Here is a 15,843-nt window from a genome sequence, read left to right on the forward strand (position 1 = left end):
CTCCCGGAACGTCCAATCTCAAGGATAAACACTTTCCTACGTTCTTGCTCTCGCTCGTCGCCTCTGGAGGCCTTGGAGACACGAGCATTCGCGGAGGCTCCGCCCGATTCTCCGCTTCCTCTCCCCTTTTCTTCGTCGAGTTTACGGAAGACGTAGGGAAGCGCCATGTCCTCCGCCTTATTGAGAGAAAGACACGCACTCGGAACTTTTCTCGTGCTTCAACCGCCACTATCAACCTCTCTCTGCCTCACACCCAAACTCACACCCTCCGACATAGGGACGCGCTAAGGCGTGAACCGTCTCTTGTTCGTATTCTTCTCGTCTATCGGAAAAGTTGACGGAACAAAGGTGAAGAAGCGAAGGAAGAAGCGCAAGTAGTAGAAGTAGAAGTAGAAGAAAAAGAAGTAAAGGAAGAAGAAGAAGAAGTCTTAACGACTCGACCGGAGGAAGTCGAGAACGAAGCGATCGGGCGGATTGGAGCGCAACGGTAAGTCGCGACCGCGAGACCGGCCGCGAATAGCTCGATAAACGAGAACAAAGGGTCCGAACGGCAGCTATATCCTCGAGCTATTCGACAGAACTAGTTTTATCGAGCTTACTCGGCTCGTTCGTATGTCGCGGTGTGCCGCTTCGAACGGTTCGCCGCGTCGATATTACCCGCCCGGTTCGGGACGGTTGCCTCGTCGTCTTCCTACGCTGGCTGCGCTGGCTCCTCGCGTCTACGTCTTCTTTTTCCTCTCTTTTTCTCGTCGTATCCACGTCCCCGCGCGCTCCACCCTTCCACGCCCACGCTACTCTTTTAATCCGCGTTCGCGATCGTTTTTTCCTCCCGCTCGCCAGGAAAAGCCGGGATAAACTTCTTTGGCGGGTGGATGCGCTCGAGCATAACGATCCTTCGCTCGCCTTGGACGCGAGGCAACATTGCAGCTCATTTTTTCCCAGAGTTCGTGCGCAACAACACCCCGATGAGAAAAGCTCGTCGGAAAGTTTCCTAGCGCCCCACGATAGAGTAACGCGAGCTCCCGTTGAAATTTACGCGAAACCACCGTCCGCGGTACGTTGCTTTATAAAAACGAGCTGCCTCGACCGATGATATCGCGCGAGGCTACCCGCCAGACGCACGACTAGGAAAAGTTCAGGACCAGTGCCTGGACTTAGGAGACGGAGTTGTGGTGGTGTTAGACGGGTTTACAACGGAGCCGAGTAGTAACTGGCCTAGTAAGTTGTGCCGTTACTCGACCATAAACACCCGGATTGCGTAACTATGCGAATGCAATGCCCATAAATAAGGAGCTCACGGTGAAAGAACAAGCGTGAACGAACCAGGCGCGTCGAATACGATCTTTCTTACGTTTCCTTCTTGGAAGCCGAAAACCGACGCAGGCCCACTTGGCGGTGAGCGATCGTGCTCGAATACAGTGGCTCGTGTTGTTCGTTCGATTCCTGGAATAGAATCGCGGTTGAAAAGAGAAGTTTCTCGCTCGCAGCCTCTAGAATTCTTCTCAAACCGCATTGGCAGAGATCACGGGGTGGCTCGATGATCGGGAAGCTTAGCGTTATTGGCCGCGACCCTATCGATCGAGCGGGTCAACGCTCGTAATAGCCGAGTGTCGATGGCGGTGCGCGGGGAACAATTAGTCGAGGTAGACTTTTCACGAGGACTTTGTTCGATAGTATTCCATAAGGCTGCAATTGGGGAGCTAAGAACCGGCCGTTTAACCGCTATTAGGGCTCCCGGTGTGCTGGCAAGCAAATACCGGTGTTCTCACTACCGTAGGATCGAAAAACTTTCGTTCGTCGAGGAAGACCGAGTTTCGTCGACGAGATATTTGCGTTCTCGTCCAACCTCGACGGACATCGATCTCGCGTTTTTTCCGGTAGACCCCAAAGTTCTTCTGCACTTGGGCGAGGATCGCCAATGATCGGATAGGAAATTACGGAACAGGAAAAGGTGGGATGTGGAATTCAGCGAAAGTAACGCGCTTCGATTAGCCCGTTTAAAAGCCAAAACGAAAAGATCGGACGGAATTGAGTCACGCGTACCACCAATAACGAAAGGCATTGCGAGTGCGGGACTCGAGAGTAGTCGAGAGTGCTAAAGGTATATTCCGTCGGCTGGAAGGTCTCCGGAGGAACGGAGGTAGAGGAGGGAAACGGCAAAAAGAGCGTAGAGGAGAGACAGAAGCGAAGAGAAAGAGGCATAGGTTAGGAACAAAACGGAGAGAAAGAGAAAGGCTAGAGACAGGAAGGGGGCGGGTAAACGGAGAGGAAAGGAGAGGGAGGGAGACAGTAGGTAACGGCGGGTAGGAGCGGCAACCGGCTCGACTGGAATCCAATGGCGCAAAGCCAAGAATTTTCAGTTTTCATCAGGAATTTTCCGTCTCGAGCCAGGCTTTGCCCTGTACGCTAGCAAAAACATCGGGGAACTGGCCTGGTAGAGGACCGGAGCCAGAGAAACGAACAAGGGAGACGCGGACAAAAACTGCAACCTCGGAGAAGCCGGGGAAAAATGGTTTCCAAAGTTGTCGTCCAGAGAGGAAGAAGAAGCAGCAACGGGACACGGACTTGGACTATATAGCGCGCATTTTCCTGCATGCAAAAAAAGTGGTCCGTCAAAAAAATACGTCAGTGAGAAATCCATCCTCGTTCGTTTAAAAGCACGATGGAACGAGAGTGCTTGTATTTGGAGCACGAATACACTGCTTCTCCACGCTTTTCCTCTGCCTTCTTAGTCGACCGAACCTACGTTCTTTTCCGTTCGACGTGAGAAGCGATTCACTCGGAAAATTCAGGGCAACTCGTGACGCATTGTGCTCGGTGATCGTGCGATTCCTACACCATGCTACCATGCAACGAGGAAACTCGAGGTGAACGACGCGACGATTTCGAAGGTCGCTGGATTTAAACATGATTCGAGATTTCTTGCCATGCTGGATGGAAAGATTTATGCAGGCAGAATCAAGATCGATCGTTTATAAGTTTGAAGGTATCGTTTCCTTTAATATCCTCTTATGGAATCTTTGTCGTTTAGCAAACGTTTTCTTAAGCATTGTAAATAGAGGAGGACGATCGTCCTGAGCGGCAAAGTTAAGCATAGCGATCTCGTATAATCTGGCAATTACCTCGTACGATTAAATTTACCTCCAACCTCGACGATTAATTACTCGCAGACGTTGCATTACTCCGACAGTTAACTAACAGTTGGCTTAATCCCGTTCAATTCCACGTAAACGGGCAAACAAAAAAGGGGCTTCCTCGGACTAATGATACGATACTATGACCTCGATCGGTTGATCGGTGCGGCTCTCGCTCGAAGCCCTTTAAATCGCTCCGTTTGCGAATCGCGTTCAGCGCTACTCGCTAGCGGGCAATTTAGTTCGGAAAACTCGGCTGCTACGCCAATGAGAGAGAAGTGGGACCGGTGTGACTGGTTCGCAGATGCGAGACCCTCGGTTCTCCACGCACCTCGCCGCACGTATACACGCACGCAACAGCCTGCGATCGTTCCACTCGCTCCACGCCGCGTTTCCTCCACGTCAAGGAAATCCCGGATAACGGTCGATCTTGAGTGCCATCGATTTCGCGCGTACTTGCTTACGTCGTCCCAATATCGCGAATTCCCCCTCCTCTCCCCCCTTTGTGTCTCTTTCGGTTTTTATTTCGCCACGAAATCGAGAGCCGATCTTAATATCTACTGGATTTCGACTTCATGCCACGGGGAACGACCGAATAACGTTAGAAATCGCGTTAGCTCGAATCGCTGGCGGCTGATGCATAGCAGAACACGCGTCAAAGAGTGTGACGTAACGTAGCAAATCCGCGAATAGCTGGTTAATCGCGCGACGACGCATCCGCTATCCGCTATCCGCTCTCCTCTTCGTTCCTCCTCGCGTCTGTTTTTCTCTCTTGCATTCGTGCACGAGGGCGCGCGCACAAACGCACGCGGAAAACGTGCCGGAAATCCGTGCAACAGGTGCCGCCGGCGAACTGCGAACTTCTCGCACAGTTTCGCAGAGTACCGGTACAGTTTCGGGAGCGGAGGAACAGTCGCGATAAGGAATAGTTGAACGCGGTGCGTCGTGTTTTCCAACCAGGAAATCGATCGTTGGACGTGGTTCGCGTGCGGTCAGAGATGTTTCAGCGATAACATGGCTCCGCGAGGAAGAGAAAGACGAAAAATCGGAGACTATGTAGGCAGGCGAGCTTCTCCGCGTTCCTCGATGATAAATCGTCGCGCGAGGTGCCATGTATTCTCGTGTCATCGCGTCGAGACAGGCTACCGAACTCGTGAACTTCTTCTTTTTCCTCCCGAAACTATGTTTTTTCCTTTTTCCTCTTTCCACCACTCGATCACAGTGTGTCTCTAAACAGATTTACGAGCGACACATTGGCCACGGTTCGTTTTAAAAATGCACTTTGTTGTTTGGAGTTTGTTGTACAAAGTTTGCTGTGGTACGCTTGGCTTCGAACAAAACAGTTAAGTTAGGTAATATCCTCTAGAATAGAGTCAGCGTTTCGTTTCGTTATCGAGAGCCTCGTTGCGAGTCGTTCGAGCCGTAGCACGAGTTTCTTCATTCGATCGCGTGGCGTTTGGTTAATGCGAGTCTCGTGTCACAATTAGCTGGCTCCGATAGCTTTTTCACGGCTAACGAGCAACGAGAGAAATAGAATAGCTATTATCACTGTTTCGCCTATCGCTACGTCGAAACTACTCGCCTTGCACGCTATCTATCGTTAATTGCGATACGCGAATTGCGAATTCTTGTTTTCTGTTTTCCAATGATAATAATAATAATAATAATAACAGTAGCAACTACAATAAAACAATCGTGCGACGTGAATCGAAAGGCTTCGACCGTGTAAGTATCCGTATGCGGAAACGATCTTGATTTTTCCCAGCCCCGATTGTCCTAACCTGTTCGTTGTTTCTCCCGTTCGTCGGAGGGGAAACGCGAGTTCGTTACGCTCGTAAACCCTGCCGGTGCTCGTTACTTTTCCGGCAGTCCGTCAAAACAGCGGCGTGCCAACAACAACCACCGGTCCTGACGTCGAGACCGTTTAGATCGCTCGGTCACGTTCGACCACTCTTCACCGAGGAAAAAATGCTGTGAAGGGAACACAAAGGAAACCTTCGGAGCAGTGGGCTCTCTAAGCACGCAGCCACGCAGGCACGTAGGCACGCAGTAGTGCGGAGATACGCGCGCTACGTACATTACGCATACACACGGCTCGTACGCGGTGCGTGTTGCGCGTAGTAACGCGCACAGAGGACACGTGATACGCTCTCCAATGTATCCCACGCTCCTTCGCTGTTGGGAGTTGGAAGACGACGTCAAGTCCCTCGATACGCGCACATACGATGGACGTGTGTACAAAAGTACGTAGTTTTACGGAAGGACGAGCTGCGAATCCCGTGCCGCGCGTCACGACGTCGCGTTTCACGTTCGACGGAAGTTTCGATGAAACCGAGGGGCGATCGAGAGACGACGATGTTATAGAAAAAAGCAAAAAAAAAAAAAAAAAAGAAAAATGTTATAGAGAAAAGATAAACGAGGCGGGAAATGTGACAAGCAATACCACCAGGCGTAAGAAACCTAGCATGGTCCGACCCCTTATCGCTGGTCGAATGACAGCCGCTGTTATCGCTTTGGCTCAACATGCCTAGACTTTGACTCCAGTCTAAGAACGTTAGAGCAGAGATTTTCGCTTTCAAGTGGATCGCTCAACACCATTTAATTGTCCTGACTTTCTTATCAAAGTATCTCCACCTATATTCCCCTTCGTTTAGATCCTGTTGGCTGTTTTTCCCAACGAACAAGATCTCTCTCTCCCTCTCTCACTCTCTCTCCCCCCCTCTCTCTCTCTCTCTCTCTTCAGAAACATCATCGAGATCATTTTATTTGGGGGCGATAGTAGAGTAGGTCGTCTTTTCGCGGAAACGTGACCTTCTTTCCCCCGTCGTGTCGTGGGCTCGCCGCGGTAAGACACATCTCGTGCCAGTTACGTATACTACCGTGTCTCGTTTTTGTCGCGCCTACGGCCACTGAGTCTATGTAGAAAGAGCATCGATCGAACAACGCCAATCAAAGAGAATTTTGACGGTGTTCTGTGTGGAAGCTGTTCTGGTATCTGGCGTACCGTGACGCGAACAGGGTTAAATTTAGCTTCGATCTTCTCTTAGAAAACGTTGAACCCAAGACCTTTCCGTCCTCTTCTCTCGTTCTGGTCCGTTCGGTGTTCCTACCGTCTGTTGGTTCGGTTGGCCGGTCGCTTTCGCTCCGCGGCCCTCCGTGGCCCTCCGGTCGCCCTCGAGGTCCGTCGCGGTTCGTCTACAAATATAGGCTGTAACCAGGATCCATGATTCGCGCGGTTTTCGTTCCAAAACAGCAGCCACTGTTATTTCTACCGAGTAACAGAACGCCCTGGCTACTGCGATATCCGGTCTCTAGACGAGTTTTAACGAGGTGGCACGTGTTCTTTCTTATCGGCCTCGCGTCCCCCCGTTCCACCTTCCCTTCGGTTCTCCGGCCATAGTTTACATTTCTTTCTCATTTCGTAAACGACGGTTTCGACTACGGTCGGCGCGCGTGTAGCCGCCCCCCACTGCATCTCATTTCTGACACGTTCGCCGCGCGCCCCATTTTTTCCGCCCTCGCCTTGGCTCGTTGTTTAACGCCACGTCGAACAGTACACAGTATGTGTACGTTCGCTCGCCAAGACAGTATCCAGGAATGCTCTCGACGGTGTACGTGCGATAAGCGCTCTCTCAGCCTCTCCCAACTCGACGAGAGAAAAAAAAGTTTTTGTCGCCGATCCGGCCGCCATATCTGCGGCCACGAAATGAAAGAGCCTCTTGTTACACGCTGCCATTCTCGGGGCCATGCGGTTTTACTCAGCCTCTCCTCTCTCGCGCCACCCGTCGTGGATGACCTCTTCCAGTGCCTTCGACCACGTCGTCGTTTTTCTTTTTCCACGCTAATGCCCGAACCGGGACACCGACCGTTCCTTCCACAGTACTTACATATGTCCGCGTACATACATTCACGGCCGTGAAACGGGTCCACCCGATATCGGTATCGGCCTAGCGGTATACGCGTCTTGTACGCACAACCTCGCGTGTCCATTGCATCGTGTAAACTCCGGCGAAGCTGCAACCTCGTATTTGTTCGAGCAGAAAGCGGCTACCCGTGTCGGCAGTGGACGAGCGACGCTCGAGAATCAGGAATTCCAAGGTCGGCGAAAGGCGGGGACGGTAGTGTTCAGGGAAAGCGACTACGCGACAGTCGTATTCACGGGCGTGGGTGGACGCGTTCTATATACCTCACGGTATTTCTCCAAAGATACTTACCTTCGGAGCTGCACGTAAGTAGCTTCCATGCCGTTGCGATACGCGAACCGAGGGAGAAGTCAGGTACGACCAAGCTGACCAGTTTAGCGCCTGGACCGTGCTCTATCCTATTGCAGAGACGAGACAAAGGAATGGTACCGGCTTAGGAAATATCGAGTCCCTGCTAATGGAAGCTTATTCTTTATGAGATTTGCGACAGGTTTTCGACTTTGCCTTGGTTACTCTTTTGAACCGTGGGACTAATAGAGCCTGTAATCTAGGCTCCAATTAGACCTTGAAAGAGTTCAATAGGCACTCGAAGCATCGTTTGAAGCGAAGAATAATAGAGGAGCGGTAGAGCGATGTAAAGGGCTGAGCTGTTCGAAGGAGGAAGGAGTTCCGGGAACGGGAACGTCCCGCGAGAGTTTGTCGAGAGCCACGATTTATGGAACGGATAAACAAGAACAGTCCGTTTCTACAATTACGTTCGAGCGTCATCGATCAACACGTCGCGAGATACTCCTTATCGAGACGTCAAGGAGGCCTCTGGAACCAATCCGACGTATACATATATGCCGTGTCGTCAGAGTCTAGCGTCGCTCGTCTGTCGAACGAAACGACCGTCATCGTGAATTCGGATGACGTGCTTGTCGTAGCTAGTCGAGTCGATCGAGTTTGATCGTGGAACAAAGGCTGGCGCCGATAATGCACGTGCTAGAATGGTAACGGTAAGAAAGTCGAGCAGAGAGCGGAGAGGCATTGCTGAGCCTGAGGCACGGTATCGGGGCCCGATGTAGCGACGTTGCCAACTCTGGCAAAGGTAGAGGCCCCGACGGTGTTGCGAGATCACGGAGGCGACGTTGTCGGGCGGTTTGGAAGGTTGGTGGAAGGTAGAGGAGGTAGGCGAGCACAGTGCCGGGAGAGCGTCAGGTAAGACGCGGCAGAGAGAGAGAATGATTCTGAAAGGCAAAAAAGGAGAGAAGAGGGAGGAGGTGGAGGAAGAAAAAGAAGACGCAGAGGACTTAACAGAGGGTGAACGAGAGGGAGGGGGAGAGGTTCTCGTCGTCGAACGTAAGCGTAGAAAAGAAGCTGGCTGTGTTCGAGGGAAGCGTTTGGCGCGGAGGGCACGAGAGGTGGAGAAGGGGTCGGAGCTCTCGGTCACCGGCACGACCGTAGGACGTAACCGCGGCCCGGCGGTGTTGCCGCTTCCTAGTAATTCCTGGGCTGCCGCTTTCGGGTCCGAGTCCGAGTCCGGGCTGTTGCTTCTTGGCAGAGATCTCTTCACGATTCTCGTTTCTCGGTTCGGGGACCATCTGCTCGGCCTCCGGGCTTTGAATCTTTAATGGTTCGCGTGACTGGACGTGGCGGCCACGGGATGCTGTGCGAGGCCCGGCTGCCCTCTTTGCCACCATACTTCGTCGTTGTTACTTGCCTTTTCCTCTCTCTCTCTCTCTCTCTCTCTCACTCACTCTCTCTCTTTTTCTCTCTCTGGGCTAACTCTCCGTTAACCTTACTTGAAACACCAGGCCGAACGGATCTCGCGTACACGAAGACTCACGATTTGGTCGTTTCGATCTACTAGATTTAGTACAATCGAGAGTCAGCTTTACGAGCGCGAATGGAAAGAAGCAACGCCATCGATCGAATCCAATCGCGCAGACGAGGACACTCGAGACGTTTACAACGTGTTGAGAATGACACAGGGTTTAATCGCGCGCTTTTAATCAATGGGTGAAAAGTTGGAGAGGCCGCGCGGCTGACGCGAGCCACCCGGAATCGTTCGAATCGAGGCGCAATTATCGCGGCCGCAATTATTTCGACGATTCCGCCGGGCTTATTCCGCTGACCCTTCCTCGCCGAGTCGCAGGATGGAAGGTTCGTTAACGGCTCGCGAACGGCAATCGTTACCGTTTAATTAAGCGCATTTTTGACGCGTCTCGCGTGCAAACTTTGACCTGATCGTCTACCATTCACCGCTCGCCCGATTTTTCAAACCGAGCCGAAAACCGATCGCCGTCGAACAACGAACGTTTCCCCTTGGTTGAGTCCTCCGCCTTTCATCCGAATCGAGACCCGCTTCTTCGAGGCCTCTCTCGTCCTCGAGACCCGTCTTCGATTTCATTTCGTACTCCTTCTCATCCTTCGCATCTTCCCTTCGATCGCGTTCAGCGTTCCTCTTACGGTTTGTGAACGTGAACGCACCCGTGCGTGGGAAACGTCGATTTTCACGCGAGCCATATGTCCGCACACCTTTCGTCCAACGCATCCTTCGACTATCAGAACGATGGGAATATTTATTCCTAGGAAAATAGAGAATTCCGCAAGATGGAAGGAGCAGCTGGCCGAAAGTAAGAGGCAGGTAGCGTGGTAAATCGGGTGGAGAGGAGTGATCGTCGAGAAACGGACACCTGCTGCACCGAGGTGTCCTTCGACCGTCGAAAAACCACCGGTCGCGATCCTTCTCTTTTCGCGACCAATGTACCCTCTTGCTAAGATTCCACGCGATTCCAGTTGAGTAGTAGTAGCCGCGAAGTTGACCCTTAAACAGGACGTTCATCCTCGTTAAATTTCTCGGTCGTCGTTCGTCGTTCCTAGCGGTTATTTCGGGAGAGAAAAATTGTGCGGGGGTCGGTAGCAGGCTCGCCGATGAAAAAGCTCAACGACAGACGGCCGCGCGAATGTTTGGCAGTCCCTTGGGCCTAGCCCACGGCGGTAAGAACCACCTGCCGCATAGGTCGGTGGGGGCAAGCTGTTCTCGCGCTTCCAACCTTTTCTAACCGTCGTCTTCTCTCTTCTCCTCAATGGCTTTACCTTATTCTACCTCGTCTTCATCATGCCCTACGCGTTTCCCTCTGATCCTTTTTTCTCTGTCCTCGTCGAACACGTTCGTTCGCCGTTCGTCTTCCGTCCAGCCGCTGCCACCTTGGCTACCATCGCCAGCATCATCGTCACCACTAGCATCGCCACTACCATCACCACTACCTCCAACACCATCGTCCTATACATATATATCCATACGAACGAACGACGACCGGTTGTACGTTGCGCGCTGCGCTACGCGCGCACCAAACCGTAGTGGGGGACGCGGCGATCGGGGAGAAGCCGACCGGTGGGGGGTAGCGCCGATGCTACGCGACCCCAAGCTCAGTCGTCGCGCGACCCTCGTCGAGTGTGTTCGCGTGAAAGTTAGTTGGTACTGGAATTTTTTAACGCTCCTACGGATACGTTACCCTTATAGTGTTCTTACTGGAAACGAACTTGTACGATATCCGAGGACTAAACAGTGTCTTTATTCGCATGTTGCAAGTTTTACAATCGTTTCGCCGTACACTTTCTCCATCTTGACACATTTTTCGATTTATTTTCGTCCCGTTGCTCTCGCTTCCTCGCTCGTCCCTCGCTATTTTTGCATCGACTGACCGTCTCGCGAAAACGTCAGGGGAAAGTGAAGTTTCACGAACAGAAAGACAAAGCACGTAGGTGGCGATCGAGTATCGCAGGTTGAAGCGGTTGGACGAAGATACGCGTACCAAAGGTGGTACGCGAGAACGCGTATAATACCTGTGAGTCTCACCAGCGGAACAAAGGAGTGCCTTAGGCCGGACGGTTGCAACGTGGCGTTTTGAAATCGCGCGCAAACCTTCCTTTTTTGTCTGTCCCGTGGACGGACGGATGCTCGCGATGGAAATCACCGTGCGAGCCTCGTCGTTCTCGGCGAACCTGCTGCAACGAGCGTGCCGCTGTTGAGAAATCGCCTCGAGTGGGAAACCATCGAGCACCCAAGCGTCGGGCACCCGAGACGATGGGAGGATACTTTTTTGAGCCAGTGGATCGTGAAACAATTCGCGTGGGTCTACCATCCAGGTAGTCGTGATTCGTTCGAAAACGTCGATCATATACGAATCCGGGAAGAATCGCGACCGATGAAGCTTGTTGTCGTCTTCGTTTTACCGATTTCGTCGAAGGGAGAGAGATACAGTGCGAAGAGAAGGTGCGAGAGTGAAACAACGAGTGATAGAATAGAACGAATATCGAGTTATGCGTGCAGTGGTTTGTTTGGTGGTTTGACGAGCGTGATCGAGAAGATCGATACGATCATCGATGCCGCGTGCTGGCAAAACTCGCGCACCGCCGTCGTTTCTCGGTGAAAGTCGCTGCAACGCGGAACTCTGTCCTCCAGTGCGAATGGAGCCGCGCAATTTGCGTCTCTCGTTGTTCCGTTCCACTCGAACCGTTTGTGGAATTCGTTTTGCCGATAGAATGGATAGGATTCGATTGCCGAGCACCGCGGCAATTATCGTCGTTACCTTGCTGCTCCTGCATCCCGGTAAGTACATTCCCCGGAAACGAAAAAACTCGTTCCTCGTTCATAGCTTGCGTCGGGACTCGTCGACCCTAGTTTTCTCTCGATGACAAAAAGGAAAAAGACGGTAGACTTTTTCTTACCGAGAATCGTGTCATCGCGAATGACGAAACGGTTTTACGGCCGGCGAAGAAAACGATTGGAAAGAAAGCCCTTGCATGGCGTCGCGACTCTCGCGACGTGCCGTGTCGGTATGTCGCAGTTTGCAGCGAGTTTTGTTGCGCGTCCTTTTAACAAACCCGTTCTGGGCCGCGCTCGAGGCCGAGAAGGCCTCCTTTCGCCTCCTCGACCAATGAAAACTCTGCGCGCGATTTCAATCCTATCGACAAACGTTCGAACGTTCACGTATAGATCGAAATACGCAAATATTCTTCTAGCTGACTACAAATTACGATCTTGTGTGGAGATATTTTTCGAAAATCCCAAGTATTGACCCAACCGCGTTTGTGCATTTACATACGCAATGCTAGAAGCTGAAAAAAACTAGTTCCAAGAATTAATTTTGTAAGCGAGAGCCAGTTAGCGAAGAAAAATTGTAATTGGCTAACATGGCATCGTTGTATAGATCGTACTGTAGAGCCGACTGTAATGTCGCATCCACATTAACAAGAATTGTTGGCAAATAGTTCCGCTATGTATGTATTCATTGCGAATAGAAGTAGCACCGTGTCCACCATTACAGTTCACGAACGGAATGTAAACAGATTCTTTGATGTACTTTTTCGTTCGCTGTTCGTTGACGAATTCGTCATTTGTTCGTTGCACGTTGTGAACGTAGCATTACGAGCCGTGTTTCTTCGTATTTCACGCTGTAAAGACACAAATTCGACGAAGCTGTGTCGATAGCGTAGTCATGGTAAATTCGTTAGGTATGCAGAACGCGGCTCGCTTAGGCAGCTTCCCGTTGGAGAAATACCGAACGACGCCACGACGACAGTATTAGGCTTCGTGACGTAGCCGAGCTGCCACAGGTGTCTCCGTGTATACGAGCGACGGGTTAACGCTACGACTCGCCTTGCAGCTGCTTCTTCGTCGAATATAATATACGTTAGGTAACCGACGACATACCGATGGCAGCTCGTTACGATTCGTTCGACAACGCTCTTTCGATCGATTTTTCAACGATGCACCGTATATATACACTCGCTCACATTCCACGCATGCTAGTAAAGATAGGAAAATACGTATACGTATAGTCGGTATATCGATAGAAGAAATCGAACGTCGCGTCGGTCTGATGGCACGTGAGCAAGAAAACGGTGCTATCGAAAAGTAAACAAGCCACGGCGAGAAACGCGGGGAGAGTTCGAAGGGAAAACGTAAACTGCGATGGGTCGATGAATAGCTAAGATAGGGGATAGAGGCAACGAAGAGGGATAGAACGGCGCGGATGGATTTATAGAGAGACAAGCAGACGTAAATATAGACTGGTGCATAGGTAGAGAAAAGATGGGTTGAGTGGCGAGTGGGAGCCGGACGGAACAGGTAAAGGTGAGAGAGGAAGGTTGAAAAGAGACGCACGCTGACATAACGCAGGCTAAGGTGGTTAGAAGGAAAGGGGGAACGATCCCTTGGAACGAACGAACGAACGAAGAAACGAACGTCCAGTAGTGGTGGGGTTACAGTCGCGAACGAGGAGAATAAGAGGAAGAAGAAAGAGAGGTCTTGCGATATCAGCGAGAAGTCAAACCGGTGACTTTACCGTTACGCGACCCAATGACGAGACAGCGACGGATCGTTTGGCCGTCGCGACGCCTATCGTTTTGCATATACGTGGACGTTATATATCGGCGACGGTTAAAATTGCAAAACGATTCCCGCGTATAGGTTGGCTCGACAATGTCGAACAGTGACATCGTCGAGCATCGTCGAGAATCGTGCAACCTCTGGCGCATAGAATATTAGACCGTTGGAGCGCGAGACGGAATTAGACGATGTGAAACGATCGCGAGAAAATGCACACGGCGCGATGAAAAGAAAATGAGCTTCTACCGACGAAAAATATACAACGGTGTATAGGAGCGCGAGTTCTAACGAGATGGTTGGTTTCGATGTGTTTCAGCAGCGGCACAGGGTCGCGTCGAGGAAACGCAGATGGACACGCACGAGGGGTCCACCGTACAGCTGCAGTGTCGCTTCTCCCCGCCGAGGGAAAACGTAACTTGTTTCTGGTTGACGCACACCAATGACAATCACGATAACGCAGCGATAGACAATCTCGCGTTATCGCCTCAGTACAAGGTGTTCATGAACCTAGAGGAAGGTCGATACGATCTTCAGATACGAAACGTATCGTACGAAAGGGACAACGGCAAGTACGAGTGCCGTGTGAAGGCAAGCGGCACCGGGCACGACCTGCACCGCAAGTTTATCACTCTGACTGTACTTAGAGCGCCTGGGCCACCGACGATCTCGCCGACCTCGGCGTCCGCCACCGAGGGCCAAAAGCTCGAGTTGCAGTGCAACACGAACGGCGGCAGCCCCGAGCCGGAAGTCAGATGGTACCGCGGCAACGAGACCGCCGTTCTTCACTCCGGCAGAACGTTGTCGGTCGAGCCGAAAAAAGAGGACGACAGAGCGACTTTTCGTTGCGTGATCAGGAACCGGGCTATGCGCGACGGTGAAACGTTGAATGCCACGGTAACTCTGGATGTCAACTACTTTCCGCGGGTTACCGTGGGTCCGGAAAATCCTCTGAAAGTCGAGGTAAATGGAACCGCGAACCTCGAGTGTCGTGTCGACTCGAAACCAACCGTTGGTATGGTACGATGGTGGCGGGACGGAAGTTTCGTGGCCACCAGCTTTCAGCACACCATACGAAGAGTCACCGTCCAAGATGCCGGCAAATACACCTGCCAGGCGGACAACGGACTTGGAAAGAGGGGCGAGAGTTCCCTCTTGTTGGACGTTCTTTATCCACCGACCGTCTCGATAGAGGGCGATCCTCTGAGGATCGCCGAGGTCGAGGACACGGTGACCGTGCACTGTAACGTGACTGCAAATCCTTCGCCGACGGTGATCGAGTGGTTGCGTGACAGCCGACCGGATTTTCGACAACTCGGCTCAATTCTTCGGCTGAGCCGCGTCACGGCCGATCACGCCGGAAATTATACCTGTCGGGCGGTGAACACGATCTATCCCTCTGGCGGCGAGAGGCGAAACTACTCAGCCACCGCTCGGTTAACCGTTCGAGTCAGGCACAAACCGGGTCCAGCCAGGGTCACTCCGGACTCTCCGGTTGCCGTCGAGGGGTCCAGAGTTATTCTCACTTGTATGGCCAGTCCAGCTGGCTATCCAGAACCCAGGTACAAATGGTGGAAGGAGGGTGAGTCTGGAACGATATCGATGCCCTCGGAAAACACCGGCCCGAGATACGAGATCGACTCGGTTCACTTGGGCAGCGAGGGAACGTACAAGTGCCATGCCACCAACGAGATCGGCAACGGAGAGGCCGCGTCCGTTAACCTGACCGTACACCAACCGCCCAAGATATTGACCAAGTTGCAACCACACGTTACCAGGAAGTGAGTATCCAGTTTCCCTGGAATTTTCTCGTTCTCGTTTCTAGAGCGTTTTGTATTCGAGGTTATCAAGAAGACGGAAAAGTTCAGATGCTATCGGGGGCCATTCGCTACGTTTATGCTGGCTGGAAATTGGGTCGGTCTACTTTAAGCCGGGATTCAGAGTTTACGGTTTAAAAGTCGCGGAAAAGTTAGGAACATCTTAGAATACTGGCGGCTATGTTAATTCACAAATAATCCAGAAACCGTTACGCGGGCGCGGACAAGAGAATTTCGTAGATTGGGGGAAGAAACGCGAAATCGGCCAAACCCCTTTTCCCTTGGCAAAAGATTCATCTTCCATCTCGTGACGGAATCGCAATTATACGGTATACAACGAATAATAAAGAGTGGACGATCAGAAACAGAATACTTAATTACCTTCTTTGCTGCTAAAAATACACAGGAATTATCTTCCCTCGGCCATCACGCGAGATCGTTCAACCCTTCTCTCGAACATTTCCCTGTATTTTTAACGACAAAGAGGACGATTAAATGTGCGCTACGATCGCATCCAAGTACCTACAATACTTTGGTGTAACGACGGGGATGCGTACTTATTCTCAAAGTATAGAAAGGCATCGAACAAATTT

At 51.7% G+C, this 15,843-nt stretch overlaps 2 protein-coding genes across 3 annotated transcripts in view; one reads left to right on the forward strand and one right to left on the reverse strand.

Moving 5' to 3' along the window:
* The window catches only part of LOC139990062 (uncharacterized), a 75,495-nt gene that overhangs the window by 51,477 nt on the left and 8,175 nt on the right, over window positions 1–15,843 (reverse strand). The gene's annotated exons all lie outside the window — the stretch shown is intronic.
* Ed (hemicentin protein echinoid) overlaps window positions 1–15,843 on the forward strand; it is a 32,140-nt gene that overhangs the window by 12,656 nt on the left and 3,641 nt on the right. Inside the window, exons 1-2 of one of the 2 annotated variants that reach the window (XM_072008851.2) lie at window positions 10,485–11,654; window positions 13,753–15,214. In XM_072008851.2, coding sequence (XP_071864952.1) covers window positions 11,429–11,654; window positions 13,753–15,214 — 1,688 coding nt within the window. In that variant the 5' untranslated portion in view covers window positions 10,485–11,428. Of the gene's footprint in view, window positions 1–10,484; window positions 11,655–13,752; window positions 15,215–15,843 lie in introns of those variants that run through there. The other variant, XM_072008853.2, reaches the window with a different exon arrangement.

The sequence above is a fragment of the Bombus fervidus genome, chromosome 8, assembly GCF_041682495.2.
Source record: "Bombus fervidus isolate BK054 chromosome 8, iyBomFerv1, whole genome shotgun sequence".
Classification (NCBI taxonomy): Eukaryota; Metazoa; Arthropoda; class Insecta; order Hymenoptera; family Apidae; genus Bombus; species Bombus fervidus.